At 36.1% G+C, this 18,257-nt stretch overlaps 2 protein-coding genes across 3 annotated transcripts in view; one reads left to right on the top strand and one right to left on the bottom strand.

Annotated features, from left to right (window-relative positions):
* The first annotated feature begins 102 nt into the window (after nucleotides 1-102).
* On the top strand, nucleotides 103-1,986 carry LOC144437132 (uncharacterized). The gene is made up of 3 exons (XM_078125990.1): nucleotides 103-412; nucleotides 570-716; nucleotides 1,155-1,986. The coding sequence occupies exons 1-3, from the start codon at nucleotides 254-256 to the stop codon at nucleotides 1,290-1,292; spliced, it is 444 nt and encodes a 147-aa protein (XP_077982116.1). The 5' UTR covers nucleotides 103-253; the 3' UTR covers nucleotides 1,293-1,986.
* LOC144437130 (uncharacterized) overlaps nucleotides 1,433-18,257 on the bottom strand; it is a 28,411-nt gene continuing 11,586 nt past the window's right edge. For both annotated transcript variants that reach the window (XM_078125987.1, XM_078125988.1), the window contains 19 exons: nucleotides 18,073-18,195; nucleotides 17,698-17,826; nucleotides 16,539-16,655; nucleotides 16,217-16,339; nucleotides 15,769-15,891; nucleotides 15,150-15,278; nucleotides 14,491-14,613; nucleotides 13,529-13,654; nucleotides 13,262-13,381; nucleotides 12,472-12,588; nucleotides 11,549-11,665; nucleotides 10,661-10,777; nucleotides 9,457-9,573; nucleotides 8,539-8,661; nucleotides 7,859-7,978; nucleotides 7,174-7,332; nucleotides 5,347-5,598; nucleotides 4,953-5,038; nucleotides 1,433-4,568 (listed from right to left, as the gene is read on the bottom strand). In XM_078125987.1, the coding sequence (XP_077982113.1) occupies nucleotides 4,956-5,038; nucleotides 5,347-5,598; nucleotides 7,174-7,332; nucleotides 7,859-7,978; nucleotides 8,539-8,661; nucleotides 9,457-9,573; nucleotides 10,661-10,777; nucleotides 11,549-11,665; nucleotides 12,472-12,588; nucleotides 13,262-13,381; nucleotides 13,529-13,654; nucleotides 14,491-14,613; nucleotides 15,150-15,278; nucleotides 15,769-15,891; nucleotides 16,217-16,339; nucleotides 16,539-16,655; nucleotides 17,698-17,826; nucleotides 18,073-18,195 (2,318 nt within the window). In that variant the 3' untranslated portion in view covers nucleotides 1,433-4,568; nucleotides 4,953-4,955. The remainder of the gene's footprint in view (nucleotides 4,569-4,952; nucleotides 5,039-5,346; nucleotides 5,599-7,173; nucleotides 7,333-7,858; nucleotides 7,979-8,538; nucleotides 8,662-9,456; nucleotides 9,574-10,660; nucleotides 10,778-11,548; nucleotides 11,666-12,471; nucleotides 12,589-13,261; nucleotides 13,382-13,528; nucleotides 13,655-14,490; nucleotides 14,614-15,149; nucleotides 15,279-15,768; nucleotides 15,892-16,216; nucleotides 16,340-16,538; nucleotides 16,656-17,697; nucleotides 17,827-18,072; nucleotides 18,196-18,257) is intronic.

Here is an 18,257-nt window from a genome sequence, read left to right as displayed (position 1 = left end):
AAAAAATTAGATCACCGGCATATTCTTTTCCTCAACTTCTTCACACCTACGTATTAATGTAATACCCTATCCATAGAGGGCGCACAGCATATCCCATGTGAGACGAACAACCCTGACCGGTGTATCTCCAACACCACCAGCCTATACCTGCAAGCTTCTCCAATCTTATGCAGCAGACCCATGTCTTAGATCGCTGTGATATTTTAATGAGGTGACCAGAAACACCATTCGCCGTTACTGGATATTCGCCATCATGATCGGATTCTCGTTGGCTCTATCCGCTGGACTATGTGCGGCCCTTGCGTCGACTTGTGCCAAACTGGCCATGGCTTCCCAGGCAGTGGCACAACTTTGCCAAAGCACCAAACAAAACTACAATACATTGGAGTACATTATACCGAATTGTGAAGGGGTCTGTTGATACCAAACTTTATTAGATCACTTAGTTAGTTTGATGCCTTAGTTTAATATTTTGAGTTTGCTTTAGCTTTGTTATTGTGTACTGTTATTATCATAAATAATTTTCTATTTCTCATAAGTGTGCTCTCGTTCCCTCTTCCATATTTCAGATTGCATTGTATCTACGCATGACATGTTTTGCCATGATATTTATCTTCAATGCTGTAATGTGGACGTTATTTGTGAAGTCACTTAGGAAATGTTCCTCGTCAGTAGAAGCTACCATTATCAATACAGCAGCGAACTTTTTCTTTTCTGTAAGTCCAGGATGTTTTGCTATACTTGTACAATACCACCCCCGCGTCGTTCTGGTGATTGGAGAGCTGTTGAAAGTTTCATGCAAGTTTCACATGTGAAATATAATTGTTTTAAAGATGGAACGACTGATGGTCTTCTCATCAACCCTTTCCACAAGGGCCAAGGACAGGGATGATGTAAAGGACTCTCCCGGCCCGGCAATATATATTACAGTCAGTATTGAAGTCAAAATTTAATACTGTGGGACATGTTTGTGTGTAAACAGAGTCGTCTATTCCTGAACTAGCTTAATTTCCTTTCAGTTGACCACTTTAGATGAATTCTATAAGTATTTCGTTGGCTGTAGTATCGAACAACAAATTAAAAAATATATATATATTTCCCCAACATTAGGAAATTTCTGAGTTGATATTGAAATTCATTATTTCTATTCACAGGCATTTCTAGGAATGGTTTTATTTGGAGAAACTCTATCATTGGTATGGTGGTTTGGAGCATCCCTTATAATTGTAGGGTTGTTGTTTATACATAAAGGAACTGTTGAAGATGAAAAGAAGGCGATAAAAGTGGAATAGATAGAGCAGATAGCTTGAAAGTTGACATGTGGTGGCGCTGTTCGATTTGAAGAAAAAAACCACACGCACACACAGTCGTTTGCTGGAACCTTCTTGGACAATGAAATATGTATATAATGTACAATCTAGAAATTTACCCTTTATTATTATCATTATTGTTTCGTCTTTTGCATCTTGGAAATTATATGATCTGTACTGAAAATGATGTGATGGATGGACTGAGAGTCGCCATAAATTCAACTGTAATCATCTATATCCGTGTACAGTACTGTAACCAATGTAATGATTTACCATCGTCGCAAACCACGACCTGTTTTACGGCAACGTTCTTAACGAGCCTCCCATTTATTTCGAAATGTAGTGGTAGAAATAATTACTCTGGTTTGCGAGAATGTGACTTACTTACTAGCCCTGGATAGATGTAGTTAAAATATAGTGCTATGTGTATTGACTTATTATTGTACTTTACCATGTTTCACATAGCTATAAAATGTATACGAGTCTACCGGTACACTGGAATGTACATTGGGGTGGATTTTAATATTCACATCTTTTGTTCAAATCTGTAGCAAGTATGCTAATGGAAAGAATTAAACTTCAGGAATTCAACTGTTATACAATGTGTATTACAGTTAATATGTATTTTGCAATGACATCTTTCATCAGTGATTTTCAAACTCTTTTTACAAAAAGATTAAAGCAATGTGTTTTTAAATGTATATGTAGTTACTATTTTTGTTGTGGTGCATGTTTGATATTCTTGTCTGACAAAGGCCGAACTCTGTATCTAGATATCTTGTATCTGTGTTTGGTCGTAATATGTAAATTATGTATTGTACATGTGTGTGCTAGTAGAAATAATGTAATTCCTTAGCGGACAGAAAACGTTTCACAATAGCTTAAAAATTTAAACTTAGTAAAAGACACAGTTTTCGATCTCTCCTGACCATCGATCTTCACCAGAGCACCTCATTTCACAGTACTGTAATAGCTTACCTCCATATAGATGTAGGTGTCGGTATGATCTGACCCATCTAGACCTGGGTACGTAATCAATACACAAGTTCTCCTCTTCCACTTTACATTGGAAAACAAATCGTTTGTCCTTCTTCAGCATCTAACTGGATCAGACAGAATGACCCAAATTTAGCTGGTGTTGAGTAAACCTGAGGTGTGAAAATTTGGATCATCCGGTTCGACACTGAAGGACAGGTGATTAGTTCGAAACATGTCTGTTTCTCTATCTAAAGTGGAAGGTGAGAACTTGTGTATGAATCTTAATGCTGCCATGATGAATATAAATAGTGTTATAGGTAGTTAAATTCCCCGAGTCTCTTGATCCTTCGACAGTAGTCCTGAATGCCTTCGATGTCAGGAGTTGCAAGTCTAAAAATAACTATACAAGCTATCCTTCATATCGAACACTCCAGTGACGCCATAAGTTGGTGTCATTTAGGTATCAAATCTTTCGGAAAAACGGCAGCACTTGTAGTGAAATGATAACTGCATGCGAGACGATGTATGTGGTATGAACTGGAACCATAGACTATATATTTATCAAAGTCCTGACGGTTCGGCCTGTGCCGGCCTCACCCCAAGGCCAGAGCCAGCGTTCGACTGACCCACCCCAATGCCAGAGCCAGAAGTCGGCTGCCTTAAATTTTACAAATCACTAATACAGGAAAACTAAATTAGTATTTACCAATGCTAAATATTGAATTCGTATATACATAACTATTCGCATATGGTAATGTACTAATGATACAGACATTATGAGTGTTAGGGAATACAGACCTTCTTATTTCATAGAATATTGATAATAATTTCGCACCATACATCGATTTTACCCAATCAAAATGAGGCTGATATTAACCGAATATTATTTAAAAACAGCAACAAAAATGCATGCTGTCAATGTGGGAATTTTAAAAATTGTACTGACATTGCAAAAGCACCAAGAAGTTTACAATTCCGTGGCATTTTGGATAACTATCGTATTTAAGAAAATATGTTATACAGTACTTGCTAAAGATGGTAAACAAAACAGAAGTTATTGAATTGTTATACACTTATTACCTGGCTATGAGGGCACGAGTAGACGTCAGTTACCCTGAGGGATGTTCTACAGCACCTATTTGCTGAGGCTGAAAGCTGATTGGCAATATGATGTCTACTATGGCCCGAATAAGGCAAGGCAATAAGTGTTTTACATCACATCGCATTCTAAGGCACAAGTTCCTTCCATAGTCAAAACCTATCTCCAGCAGGACTCTGGTGGTACGTGAATAGGTCTCAAGGGAAATAGAATATGACTAGTGCATGCAAATTGAGGTCACTATGCGTCACAAGTCTGTCCCACGTGACACGATCTAAGCCAATCACTGAAGGCTGTATGAAAATGATGTTTTATAAAAACAAGTATGGATGATGATTAAAGTGATACAAAAATTACAATAATCAAGGAAAGGAATAAAGTGTTGCCTTTTGGCTATTTACTATCCCTTCAAAATAAGAGTCCCTTTAATGAACGAAGGTATCACAAATGTGTATTGTACTTATGACTGTTAATGCAACAATAAAATTATTCGTTTGTTTAATATACAACATTCGATGTAGCAGACAAAGAACATGGAGAATGCGAAAAATACAATAATGTGTTCTTACGAAAAGATGTTATATTTTAAAATTTCCAGGTGTGCTTATTGGAGTGTATTTCCAGAAAGGGTGGCCATTCAGTTTTCTTAATAGAGGTCAGAATGGTATGAAAATGAAACCCTTTTAGAATTCAATATGGCCGCCGACTAATGGTTATATCTATGGGAAAACAAAGAATAGTTATCAGAGATGTATAGTTTAGTTTCTTTGACTTGAATATATTAATTGATATCTTTCTTTTCAAAAGTAGAAATTTGATTTATGTAAAAGTTTGTCTTTAAAGTATGTTCTTATGATCATTTGAGTTTGCAAAGAACGATCAACAAATTAAAACAACAAACTTAAAAACCGAGCTTAGAAAAAATGCGGTTTCAATATATGAAACAATTTAATTCTAGTTTACTATATGTTCATTTCTTTAAAACTGTACATTCAAAAATTAATCCTGCATAATATATATCTTTTAAGAGTTTAGTATTTCATGTTCATTGACGTTAATGATATATGTTAGTATATGTGTTACACCACTTGGTCGATGACAAATCCATTTGGGGTGTATCATTATCTTGATACATATAAGGTGTCAGCTCCGTATCACCCATCACCAAGTGTACAACGGGGCTGTAAAGAGAAAATAGGAAAACTTACATTCATAGTAAATAAAATATATATTACAAGACACAGGTTAAGAAAGATGTACACAAACTAACTTAAGGTATATTTGGAACGCTTCTGATTAACCAATCAATCAATCAATCAATCAATCAATCAGTCAGTCAGTCAATCAATCAATCAATCAATCAATCAATCAATCAATCAATCAATCAATCAATCAATCAATTAATAAGCATTCATAATTGCACTTGCATTAACATTTTGATTTAACTACAAAAAAAATCGGCTTTCTAATTGTCAATACTGAACAGGTGATGTTTACTGACTGGATTGTGATTGAACACAACTTTTCTTATTATAGAAGTGATTTGGCAATTTCTTATAACTAACCTCTTAAGGAAGGACTCGGCCAACTTTGGCGATGATAGAACCAAGAAGGCTTTGGTTTTCGTTTGCATCACGTTTTCGTCGATTTGCTAAAGAAAATATATTTAATAATCAAGAATTTTTGTCATTTTGAAATGCTGGTTAAGTTGTATAAAGAGAGGGTATATAAAAATGGAAATATATCATGATCAGAAAGACGAAATGGTCCCAGTGAGCAAGATATGAAGATAGTATGGTACAAAGGAGACGGCCTCATCCATATATACACTCATACATACGTACATAGGTACTTATATACACAGAGACATTATATATTCACTAGTTCACTCAGTCAACCACACAAAAAGTCCTTTTTTCTGGCAAGGATTTTCCGGAATGTTAATTACATTTCAATTACCTTGATCACAATCCGTTCCAGACCATCCTTCATCGCATGTACATGTATAGAAAGTCCCATAGTTAATGCAACTACCGTTCACACAAGGATCGTTCGCACACTGGTCTTGGATTTCGCAGACATCTCCTGTCCAACCAAGCTCACACTCACATATTGTTTTCGTCTCGAAGGTTTTACTATACCATATGTTCTTACAGGTTCCACCATTCAGACAGCTGACATCAGCACACAGATTTGCTGGGGGTACGATGTCTGTTTAGAAGAACACAGTGTGATTATTGCGCTAGCATATTATGGGCCTACGTATACTGACGTTGCAATATATATGTATGTATGTATGTATGTATGTATGTATGTATGTGTGTGTGTGTGTGTGTGTGTGTGTGTGTGTGTATGCATGCATGCGTGCGTGCGTGCGTGCGTGCGTGCGTGCGTGTGTGCGTGTGTGTGTGTGTATGTATGTATGTATGTATGTATGTATGTATGTATGTATGTTTGTACTCCGGCTGGGCGTTACATTTCGACTGACAGTTACAAATGAGGGCTATTGACCAATCAGGGAAAAGCGTGAAGACAGGTGTATGAGGAGAGTAGCAAATTTATCAAATGTTAGTGGCGGGAGTGTATTTTCTTTGTATGAGATCCAATTAATGGCATCCAGGGAAGAGTGATTAGACGCAGACAATCATAACAAAAACATGACCCCAGACTGTGACTGAACAGATAAGACTTCCGTTCACACGTTGAACACTATTTTCGTAATAATAAACATTACCTCAGAGTGTATTTAGAAGGTGAATAAAATACACATACTACAAGGTAGACGGTATAATGGCAGGGGGAAAGCGACGGTTTGCTGTTATGACAGCTGAGGACATAGATCAGAAACTGAAGGCAAGTGTACTGAAAAACACACAGAAATACACTGAAAAAAATACTAGCTCATCATGCAAGTTTGGAATAGTTGGGCCGAAGATAGGGATGAAGACGGAATGGACAAAAAGTCACAATAATTGTGGACGGTATTGCATTGTAGTTTGAATGGTGTATTTTACTACAACTTGCGAGAGGTAGACGGTACTACTATTGCTTCGTAATACACAACTTTCAAAAATTTGAATGATGTATTTCATTTGCATGTAATTAATATGCTGTTTCTTTACACTAGACACATAAACAATTTCGCTGAAAGTTGTATTTTTGATGTCAGTAGCCAGGTTTACGTTTTATCAGTGGCGATTAAATTTCATATCACTAGTTGCATACACATGATGGATGTGATTGTATTGAGTAGTTTGTAGTATGAATGTCCTGCATAATAATATCGAGCAAATACATAGTGGTATGAAATACACTGTACATTGGGATGTAAATTGCTATTTTCGTCGTGCAACATAGCGATATACGTGTGTGACATTGAATGTTGACACAGGCGTGTATCCAGTTTGTTGACACGTGTCAGCTTCGATTGGAAGTCACGTTGGCGTCAGGGTGTCTTGTCGAAAATCAAAACATAAACAATGGGTGTATGAACTTTTTCCTGGTAAGAATATGACACCATTGAATTATTAGCCGGGGTACAAGATAAATGCCATCCTGGCAATACACGCCTCCTACGTCGGCGTGTATTTACCCGGACGACATTTACTACTTGTATGTATGTATGTATGTATGTATGTATGTATGTATGTATGTATGTATGTATGTGTGTGTGTGTGTGTGTTGCACATCAGTCGATATTTGCTAATCATGTGATGTTCATGTCCGTACTATATCATCCAAGCTGTTACCCTGAAGGGCCTAAACTATGAAATATGGCTACATTACCTGTTGGTATCTGACAATGTATGCCGGAATATCCAACTGCACATGCGCATGCATACTCTGGTTGAAGTACTGAATGCATAAAGCTATGATAGCTGTTGAAACATTCACCACCATTTAGACAATTACTGGTAACACAGGCGTCAACATTAGGTTGTGTAACTACAAGTGAATTTAAATTTCGTTAGTTCCTCGATTTGTCAATAATCAATCACATGATCTGAGTAAAATTAATAGTTCTTCCATTCATTAGTTAGAAACTTTCAATGATATCTGTTACAGCAGGACTGATAAACCAAATTTTACTTTTTATGTCTGCTAAACCTCGTTTTAAAAGTCAACTTTCACAGAACATTGTGGATTTCTTTTCAACTACTGCTTTACCTGTCCAGAAAGTCATCAAAGTTGGTCCTATTCCGACAACACAATTCGAGTCACAACGCAAATGTTGTAGTGCTACCCCACTTCAGCTTTCTGGGTATTGACGTTTCTACCTTTATAGTTGCTTTTATGGTCAAGACCCAAAATCATTTCACTAGATATTGTTTACTGATCACGACACCTTTCATATACTTCAAACTTTATCAAGTACCCATATCTGTATACAGAGTGCTGATACATAGTACACATACAATCAGTACAAAAGTTACTCACATACACAGAAGGTTATAAAAATGTATTTGTTTACCTGTCAAGTATTGACAGTTTGGTCCAAGATATCCGTGTGGACAAACACAGATGAAGTAATTGTCTGCGTTTAGGCAAATGCCACCGTTGAGGCAGGTTTCACTCGTACACACATTGGTCGCTGAAATATACCCATGCCAATAAAAAAATTTTTTTATTTTTTATTTATTTATTTACTTCGAGAACATGCTCATAAAAAACATATACAACTCATACAAAAGACAAAGTGAAATACGACAAAAACACAAGAGACAGTCTAGGTAACATGAACAAGTGAAAGGAAAGGTTATATTGATGAAAGAAGCCAAAAATTCCAGACACTGCCAATTAAATGTCAAAAACAATCTCGTTTCTAATATTAAATTATTTTTACCATTCAATAAAACCACGGTGCATAACAATTAGCCTAGGAGAGAAATAATTAAAAACGTTTGGGTATACCCGAAATGAAGATGGAGATCCTAACATAGATATCTGCCGCTAGAAAGTGACACAAATTTCTTGACATTACCCATGAAAGAATATACATACTACACACCTTGCTGATCACAGATTGTTCCTGTCCAACCGGGAGAACATGAACAAAGGGTAGGTAGTTGCAATGACCCCCTTTCACGATTTACCATTTACTTAGTAAAATAACTGTTCTTGTCCATGGTAAATATGCCTTGTTATCATTACCTTGTTCGTCGCAATTCGTTCCTGTCCAGCCAGCATTACATGTGCACTGGTAGGAGACTGTATTGACAACTTGACAGAGTCCATTCACACATGGGTTTATACCAACACTACATGGTGTAACAACTGTTAATGAAGACAAAAATAGGTGTAATTTTGAAACAAACAACTTGTCTGCTCGGTGATGTTTTCACTATGTATAGAATGTTTCACTGATAAGATATTTGCTAAATATGAGAGACTACATAGCCTACCTGTAGACATGTAGGACTAATACAATACTACACTATGTTCACTATCCTAACTGACATTTTGATCTTTGATCTCTCTTGATAATTTTCGCTAGTCCAACTCGTCTACTTAGATCAGTTGGCATTAAGCCCAGCCCACCACACATAACATATGCAAACAAATAACGTAAAGTCGAATACAATGGAATTCGTTGCCCATGTAACCTATCATGAAAACGCCTAATGGTGGATTCACCATGTGATCTGATTGCGATTTACATTTGTCTAATATGTTTTCGACCAACATGTTCTCTGGGGGAATACCATGGAAACAGTGGTGGTTGTAAAAACTATCAGTAGACGAGTTGGACGAGTGATAATTCCAAAAATCAAAAGGTCAGTGGAAATAGTGTAGTAGCATTAGTCCTACACCTCTACAGGTAGGCTACAGGCTATAGTGCCACGGCTTTATCAAAACTGTAAGTTTTGTTAATTTGAAAGTATTTTTCAAAATTAATTGTACTAATCTTGAAACAAAAAATCAGTAACTGGTAATGGTTATAATATGTATGATTACAATGTTTTATGGTTATTTTCGATGCTGTCATTTTTTGAGTAAGGGTGAGTCATGGAATTTGAGAGACAATGGTCACTCTGATCTGTATATCTTTTTAGCCCATATTGTACGTACCTGGCACATCACAATTTGTACCAGTCCATCCTTGATTACAGTTGCATTGATATGGTGTAGTATCAGTATTCACGCAGACTCCATTGACACATGGGTTAGCATCACAGGGTAACACAACTATGCACGAGATAAAATCAAATATTTATCATTCTGATTAATTGTCAGGTTATGCTGTACTGATAATCGTGTTTATCATTAGTATGCATAGTAAATTTTGCTGAATTGTCTTACAGGAATGCTATAGGGCTGAACATGGCATTGATGAACGATCTTGTTGTGTAGGTGGTCAGTACTTTTGGTTACTCACGCCAGACTCAAACAAGTGTCATATAACGGTTGAGCACATGTACTTCTGCACACACCAGCAGTCTACTTTCGGCTGTCTAGGTGAGCGGAAGTAGTGAGCCTGTGATATTTAATTACAGAAGAATTTGAATCGCGTATTACAAAGTACTTAACGTTTTTACAAAATATTAGAAGTTAATTGGTGTTTATAGATTTAAGTAATTATAATCCCTTGGTGCATAGGAAGTGTACCTAACCTTGAATGACACCTTGGGGTGACGTAAATGGGATAGGCCTAGGTCTTGACAAACATCCCAAATGTTAGTGATATTAGATATTAAGACGAGGGCAGATTTACATAATTTAATATGCGAATCCAATCATAATACTTAGAGTAATGTGATGATGTTTATCAAATGAGTAGCATGCCAACATTTTAGGGAGGCATTAGAGATTCTTACTAGGTATAAATACTTGTGTTATCATGTGAAATGTTAGATTTGGATTTTAAGTTCATGTGGAAATGATAAATCAAGTTTCCTTCCAGGAAAAGCTGTTATGTGGGAGTCTTTACTGTATGGTGTGAGATTTGTTGTCCCTCCCTGTGTGACTGACTATTAGCGAACTCTTGATAGTTTAAGATCCGGAATAGACCAACAACTACTTTACTCCTCAATTTTATTACAGAGCCACCAGCGTTGGATAAGATAGATTTACAAGTGATTCATCGGTGTCTATTCACCAATACTTTATTGTTATGTTGAAAGTTCAGTCACCATAAGTTTGAGAACTGTCGGTGTACATCCAAGAACAAAATTGTGCTGATTCGTCACTTGCTGAGTTGGAATGATGGATGGGAACGGTTATTCACAATTGTCTCCATCACAGTTAAACATATTGATATTGTATAATATCTTACCTGGGACATCACAATTTGCACCAGTCCATCCTTGAATACAGTTACATTGAAATGTTGTGGTGCCAGTATTCACACAGACTCCATTGACACATGGGCTAGCATCACATGGCAATCCAACTATGCAGAACACAACATAAAATCAAATTATCACCACATATTTATTTATTTGTATGTATGTATGTATGTATGTATGTATGTATGTATGTATGTATGTATGTATGTATGTATGTATGTACGTACGCACGCACGCACGCATGGATGGATGGATGGATGGATGGATGGATGGATGGACAGTCAGGTTCAGTCAGGTTCGTTGAATGATCCAAAAGAATGAGTACTAAATATTACAGTTGGTGAAACATTTCGTTGTAAAGGTGACCATGAGTGTCGGTTATATTACCCATGACAAACATGGCATGCATAACATGCTAGACGCCTACTTCTGATTGTTGAAGCGAGCGGAAGTGGTGAACCACCAACGGCATATAAGAGATATTTACAAGTGATGTTTGTTGACCGTTTGCTAAGGTGTACAGAAGAACAACATTGAAATTTACGTAATTGTTTAGTCTTTTTTAAAGTACTGACCATACGTGGATATACGTCTTGATATACCCATGCCAGATTCACCCCAGTCGGCCATGGTTCACTACTTCCACCTGATGGAGTGGGCAAAAGTAATGAACCATCAGTGGCGAGATTTTATGACTTGTTTATATATTCGAAGGAGAGAGTTTAGCCTAGATTCCAATGCCATCCTCACCACTGATGGCAATAGCTCACTATTGTGGTGTCCTTGATGTGCAGGTGAATGATACTGTTTGACTAAAATTTGTATGTTATTTATTTCCCTCAAATTTAAAAACGATTGGTATTTTAGTGACTTACCTGGGACATCACAATTTGCACCAGTCCATCCTTGAACACAGGTGCATTGATAGGTTGTGGTATCAACATTCACACATACTCCATTGAGACATGGGTTGGCAGCACAGGGTAACACAACTATATACATAACAAAGGTAAAGAACAACAAACTATCATCGTGGTCATTGACTAATTTAGATTGCAAGGTTTGCTGCACTATCTTATGAGAGTGCTTAAAATCATGCAAAAAACTTACTGATCATAGCAGCTGATTACCTCATAAATAGTGGTCAGACAGATAAATACTATTACATACATGCATTGTACACTTTGAGTTAGAATTGTGAAACTTGGCACAGATGCACTCCATTCAAATTTCTTATCATTTTCTGATGTAGCGTCACTTGAAAAGCGCCCTCGTACAATGTACTGCACCACCTACATGTTACGCATTATTGCAACCATTGTAAAGTGTGTTTTTTTTTGCAGTGACAGTTGAAAAGTACACTGCTTCTTCTCTGTACAGTGTACAGTGCCATCTACAGGTTATACATTATGGCGGCCATTGTGATGGTTTTTTTTTTGCAATGACGGTTAAAAAATGTCGTGCCTCTTCTCTAAAATATGTATTTTCATAATATTAGATTTTGCATGTAAGCATTGACTTAGTGGATGTATAGACTGACTTCAAGGCTTCAAAGTTAAGCCTCAATTACCAATGCCACGCTCACCACTGGTGGTCATAGCTCACTATTATATTGTTCTGTCCTCTCAGCTTGATGTGCAGGTGAAAGATATTGTTTGTCATACATTTGTGTATTTAAAATTCTATGTCTTCCCTGAACAATTACGTCTTGATACGTCTTTTGTTCAATTGGAAAGTTGGATGGGAAGGGTTATTATTTCCCTCCAAGTAAAAAAAGATTCGTATGTTGGTGACTAACCTGGATTATCGCAGTTTGTACCAGTCCATCCTTGAACACAGGTACATTGATACGCTGAGTCGCCAATATTCTCACAGACTCCATTGACACACGGGTTAGCCTCACAGGGTAACATAACTATATTTTATATTTGAAACAAGATGCTGTGAATCCATACAATACTCCTGATTGAAATGGCACATGCTGAGTTTATGAGCTTTTTATTCAAGTGAAAATACTTACTTAACTTTAACTAAAGTAATTTAAAATGACTCTAATGTCTATGTATACTTTCGATAATTTTACAATTGTCTTTTTGCATTTTTCAAAAATTTGATTGTAAAATAGAGATTTCTTGAATATTGTATTATAGGTATGATAAATTATGTCATCTAATGGTTTATTAATTATATCTTGATACCAGGTTTGAATCCAGTTAATTGCAGGTGTACTCCAGTAAGTACTGCGAGTACCTTATAAATATACTGCATAAACTATGCCCAAACATGTGTAAATTCAGCTCGTGTCCCTTTCATTGTTTGATAACTTCTGTACATATTGTTGACTCATATGGACAGTACGGTTTGTAGCACTTCTTTTTTCAGAAACATGTAGAACAACAAAACAATATGCACGGAAAATTTGTCAGCGCAATGTCTTCAAATCAGGTGCACGACCTCCTTAAACAATTGTATTATAAATGTTGATGTTCACTATTAAACAAAACATTTAGAATTACTAAATTGGAACATTTATGGGGAAGGGTTATAATTATTTCCCTCTGATCCAGATTCATATTTCGGCGACTTACTTGGAATATTACAGTTTGTTCCACTCCATCCATTATGACAAGTGCAGGTGTAGCCACCACCAGTCAAATCAGTGCATACACCATTAAGACAAGGATTTGTGGTACATGCCAAAACAGTACCTGGTAAAAAATATCAGAAGATAAATAGGTGTAGTAGATTGTTTGATTTGTCCACAATTGTTATGATTTGGACAAATAAATCACGTGAGTTTCATTGATTCGATCGATGATACAAAGTCACTAATATGAAATAGCATTATTACTCACTGGCTTCACAATTTGTTCCTTCCCATCCACTGACACACACACATCTGTAACCGACACAAGGGCTCTCGACAGTAACACAATTTCCACCGTTTAGGCAAGGGTTTGGTTCACATGGACCTGGTATCACTGTATGAGCAATAATAAAACATTATATGACGTTTTTATTTGAAACGAGCAGAGAGGGGAAATATTCATTTCAAACATCAAAGGGTTTTATTTAGGGTTCCTAGAGTCAGTCACGGTTAGAACAGTTATCTTAAAATTTCACTCCTCTTCCTCTTACAATGGTATTGATTTTTATATTTGCATTTTGTGAAATATAACTTTGAATATTTAGTCAACTTATTTTTGAATATCAATATTCATATTAACCACAGTACAATATAACATATTTGATTAGTTTTAATTGTTGATATATTTTCTGAAAAATAATTTGCATGTATACTTTTTTGCCATTTGAATTGTAACTGCGATATTCTTTAACTGTTTTTGTTAGATAAATGGCTTATTCATAATATCATACACCCTGAACAATATTGAATCACCTGTGGGTAAGCGTATCTCTGTAGCTGTAAGCATGATATGGTACGATAAATACAATCTCATTGATATTTTAGGTCCAACCCTAAAATCAGCACCCAAACACTTTTCCGATTTCAACCTGTTAGTGTACTACTTATGGATAAAATCAACCTCAAATTAACATGTACAATGTCTGTTGGTATTTTGACATTTTTCAGTAAAGGCATTGTTGGTTTTCGAAAAAAATAATACCCCAGTTACAGCAATCAATCAATCAATCAATCAATCAATCAATCATAAAGAATTTCTATAGCGCCTGGTTCCAAAAGTGCTAGTGTGGGTTTAAAACAATTAGCAGTCAGTGGACATCTTTCAATGAACACAGAATAGCAAATAACGGATTGTATGATGATTGTGATAAATAGAATGAAGAGACTTACCTGTCTCACAGGTTGCACCAATAAAACAGCCAACACATTGACACGTGTGATGAGTACATGAATTATCAACAGAATTACATACTCCTCCATTTTGACATGGATTTGGGGAACAAGGATCGGTTACTACAGAAAAGAGAGCATATTACTTAGAATTCATTAGCTTTAGGATATATGTATAAGACCCGTAAAATATGAACGCTATTTCCATGGCTACGAAAACCTTCCTCATTGACAGCGTTAGGTAGGAGCAATTACGACTAAATATGTATGGACGTAGATTTTATATAAAAAGCAGAACTGGAACACGTTCTGTGAGTGTATTTTGTCACCATTTTGTGTTCTTTGCAGGTAGGAGAATATGTAATAATGGTGACAGGAAAGATATTTTTTTACATTGTAATTATAACGAGGACAGAAAGTTTTTTTCATATACTACAGTATCTGAGAATGTAAAATAACTATGTTTCTAGTTTAATAAGTATGGAAGGCTTCAAAAAATACTCTCATCACTTGCAATGTACTTTATTATTTCTTGTTTCCTATGTACTAATATGGAAGTCAACTAGCTAGTATACAGTTTGTAGTAGGCTTATCCTGGCAGGCCATACATAGAAGTAACTTTCTACGGGCGGTACTAATTCTCAACGATTCATACTTACATATTTGGCAAGAGTCTCCTGACCAACAACCGGTACATTCACAGCTGAATTCTGTACAAGACCCAAGGTTAAGGCTACATATGCCACCATTGAGGCATGAAGTAGATATTGCACATGGACTGGGTATAGCTGTATACATGGACAACAATTACTGACAGTATTAATGCAGGGTGTTTACGAAATTCAATAATTCCAACGTCAAAGACACAACATTATCAGAAGTTGGTGATTGGAAGCAAAGACTGGACGTCAATTCATAATTTTATGAGAAATATGTGTGGACCCTAGCACAAACAAAGGCTCTGGCACGTAAAGTATGGACAGGTATAGGTTGGAATCGATATACACCTACGTACGTTGCAATGATGATATCAAAGCAAATCTACGACTAAAGAGGCAACTTTTCATAAACTTGTTTTCTTCGCATCTTGTTTATGCCGTTTAAAATCCGATTCTTAATTGGTAGTAGTTTTTTCCTTAATTTAAATTTGGTAAATATGATATTCATATTGAAGTACGTGATGGTGTGGATATTTGTAGGTATAATGCTATTACTTGTAATGTACTTGTTTATGTTTCCATCTTTAGAAAAAAACGATATCAAAAAAGGTAAACTTACGTTGATCACAGTTGAAACCAGTGAAGCAATTATTACAGGTACAGGAGTATGCTGTACATGAACCAGTTTGGGGAATACATGCACCTCCATTCTGACACGGAAGATTGTTACACGGGTTTTGAACTAAAAATGAACCAAAAAACATAAAATAAAATGGAAAATCAAGTTTTTGCCAAATCAACTACGTAATTATCTAGAGCAACAATTGTTAAACAAATTTCGTCTCAAAGATACTTGCATAAATTGAATTGCCCGAAATCAGCACCAAATTGGTGATGAAGAGGGTGTGATGTTACAGGTTACGACCACAGTTTTCATACTCAGCAAGGTGAAGACAGTATTTCTTGCATGTATGCAAGTATAAAACATTCATAATTTGGGATAATGAATTATGGGCCCCATCGGGGTTTAAAGTTGAAATACATGTAATAACTTAAGGTTAACTTACGAACATCACAAGTTGCCCCAGTGTAGCATCCTACACAAACACATGTATAGTCATCGCAAGTACTGAGGCGGATACACGCACCTCCGTTGTTACAGGGATCGTTGTCGCATGGGTTTGGAATAACTGAAACACAGAAAGAAAATTATACAGTTATATTTCTCGCGAGATGCAAATTCTCACGAAATCAATGTATTGTTTGATTAATTGCAAACTACCCGCGCGGTATGAGCTTGTAAAAGCTTAATAATTATCGTTAATTTTTCTCGCTAGGTGCAAATTCACAAGAAATCGTCCCTGGTTGAACTAAGATAATACGCCTTACCTAATTCACACGTGGGACCAGTAAAGCAGCCATTACATTGACAATTAAATTCTATGCAGGAGATCTGTTCACAAAGTCCGGTGTTTTGACAGGGGTTGTTATTACATGGATTCAACACTAAGTTCAACAAGAAAGAAAGAGGAGCATTGTTATCGTATCAAATATTGAAGACGGAAAATCAGCACTTTGTCAACTATGTCTCCGAGTCCACGTTGTATTCCCTTCTCTAATGGAAGTCTTCATTATCTTTTTATCTATCATCTGTCTGTCTGTCTGTCTGTCTGTCTGTCTGTCTGTCTGTCTGTCTGTCACACGTCAAAGTTAATGCATCTCATGTCTAGTGTAACGCTTGTTGGCCCGCGTGTAGCTTTTGTTTTCAATACTTAATTTACATAATTGATATCCTTTTGGGATTAGGTATTATAAGCTTGTTTATTTAGTTTTCAATTTTAATACGTCATTTGCATAATTTTTGATTTTGTTAATTATGCAATGTCTTAACAGTACAAGGTCAAAATGCCATACATTTTGTACATACACAGATGATAACAAGGTGCACGTGTTTTATTTAGCTTAATGAGATAGCCCGTATTTGTGATGAGTTATTTGCGTAATTAATGATTCTTTTGGAAATATATAGACATTACCTTAAGATGCACGCTTCAAATTTCATATAATTTTGTGTATACGTTGACGATGACAAGCCCCACTTGTCCTATGAATATTTATGTGGCCCTTAATTTTAATGAGATATTTGCATTATTATTAAGTATGATTTTTGTAACTAGGCATTATCTGAATAATGCATGCTTCAATTTCAATTTCAAATGACTGGGAACATACATTGAAGATTTAGATTATTCTGCTTATTAATACATTTGTAATATATTACATTCTCATCTGTGGTGCTATCAACTATATACAGAAAAAATATACATGCATATTTCAATGACGTAATTGATTAGAGCTGAGTAAAATTGCACGTCATCACATAATAGTGTGTAGAGTGTTTACTGTATGATTCATGTTCGAATTCCTGGGCAGACAATACCCTCTATAGAAGAGTCACTATCTACGAAGAGAGATACATGAACCTCTTTGATAAGTGATTTGCTGGGCTTTAGGACCATAATGAGGCAAAGGGCTAAAAGGTACTCACATGTCTCACACAAATTTCCAACATAGCAACCGACACAGGTACATGCATAGTTTATACACGAATCGGGGATAAGCTGGCAAACGCCACCATTAAAACATGGATTGCTCGGTTCACATGGATTTGGTATAGCTATAGTGACAAAGAACAAATATTTGTAAGTGTAAAAATGCTTCGACAGAACTGTACATGTTTCAATATAAGGTTTTCTTCAGTAATTGCATACTAGATGATTGGATGTAACAGATGCATGCCATACCAAACAAACTGCTAGAAACCTTTAATATCTTACACACATACATACATACATACATACATACATACAGTCATACAGTCATACAGTCATACATACATACATACATACATACATACATGTACCTGTTTGACAATTGAATCCCTGGAAGCAACCATTACAGGCACAGGAGAACTCAGTACACGAACCAGGCTGTGGTACACAGTCTCCTTCATTTTGGCAAGGACGATTGTTGCAAGGATCTTGTTCTAAGACATAATTAAGTTGTAAACATAGTAATATATTATTCCATCACATGTACATCTTCATA

This window comes from Glandiceps talaboti, chromosome 7 (genome assembly GCF_964340395.1).
Source record: "Glandiceps talaboti chromosome 7, keGlaTala1.1, whole genome shotgun sequence".
In the NCBI taxonomy this organism is placed as follows: domain Eukaryota; kingdom Metazoa; phylum Hemichordata; class Enteropneusta; family Spengelidae; genus Glandiceps; species Glandiceps talaboti.
This window is presented reverse-complemented; position numbering and strand designations above follow the sequence as displayed.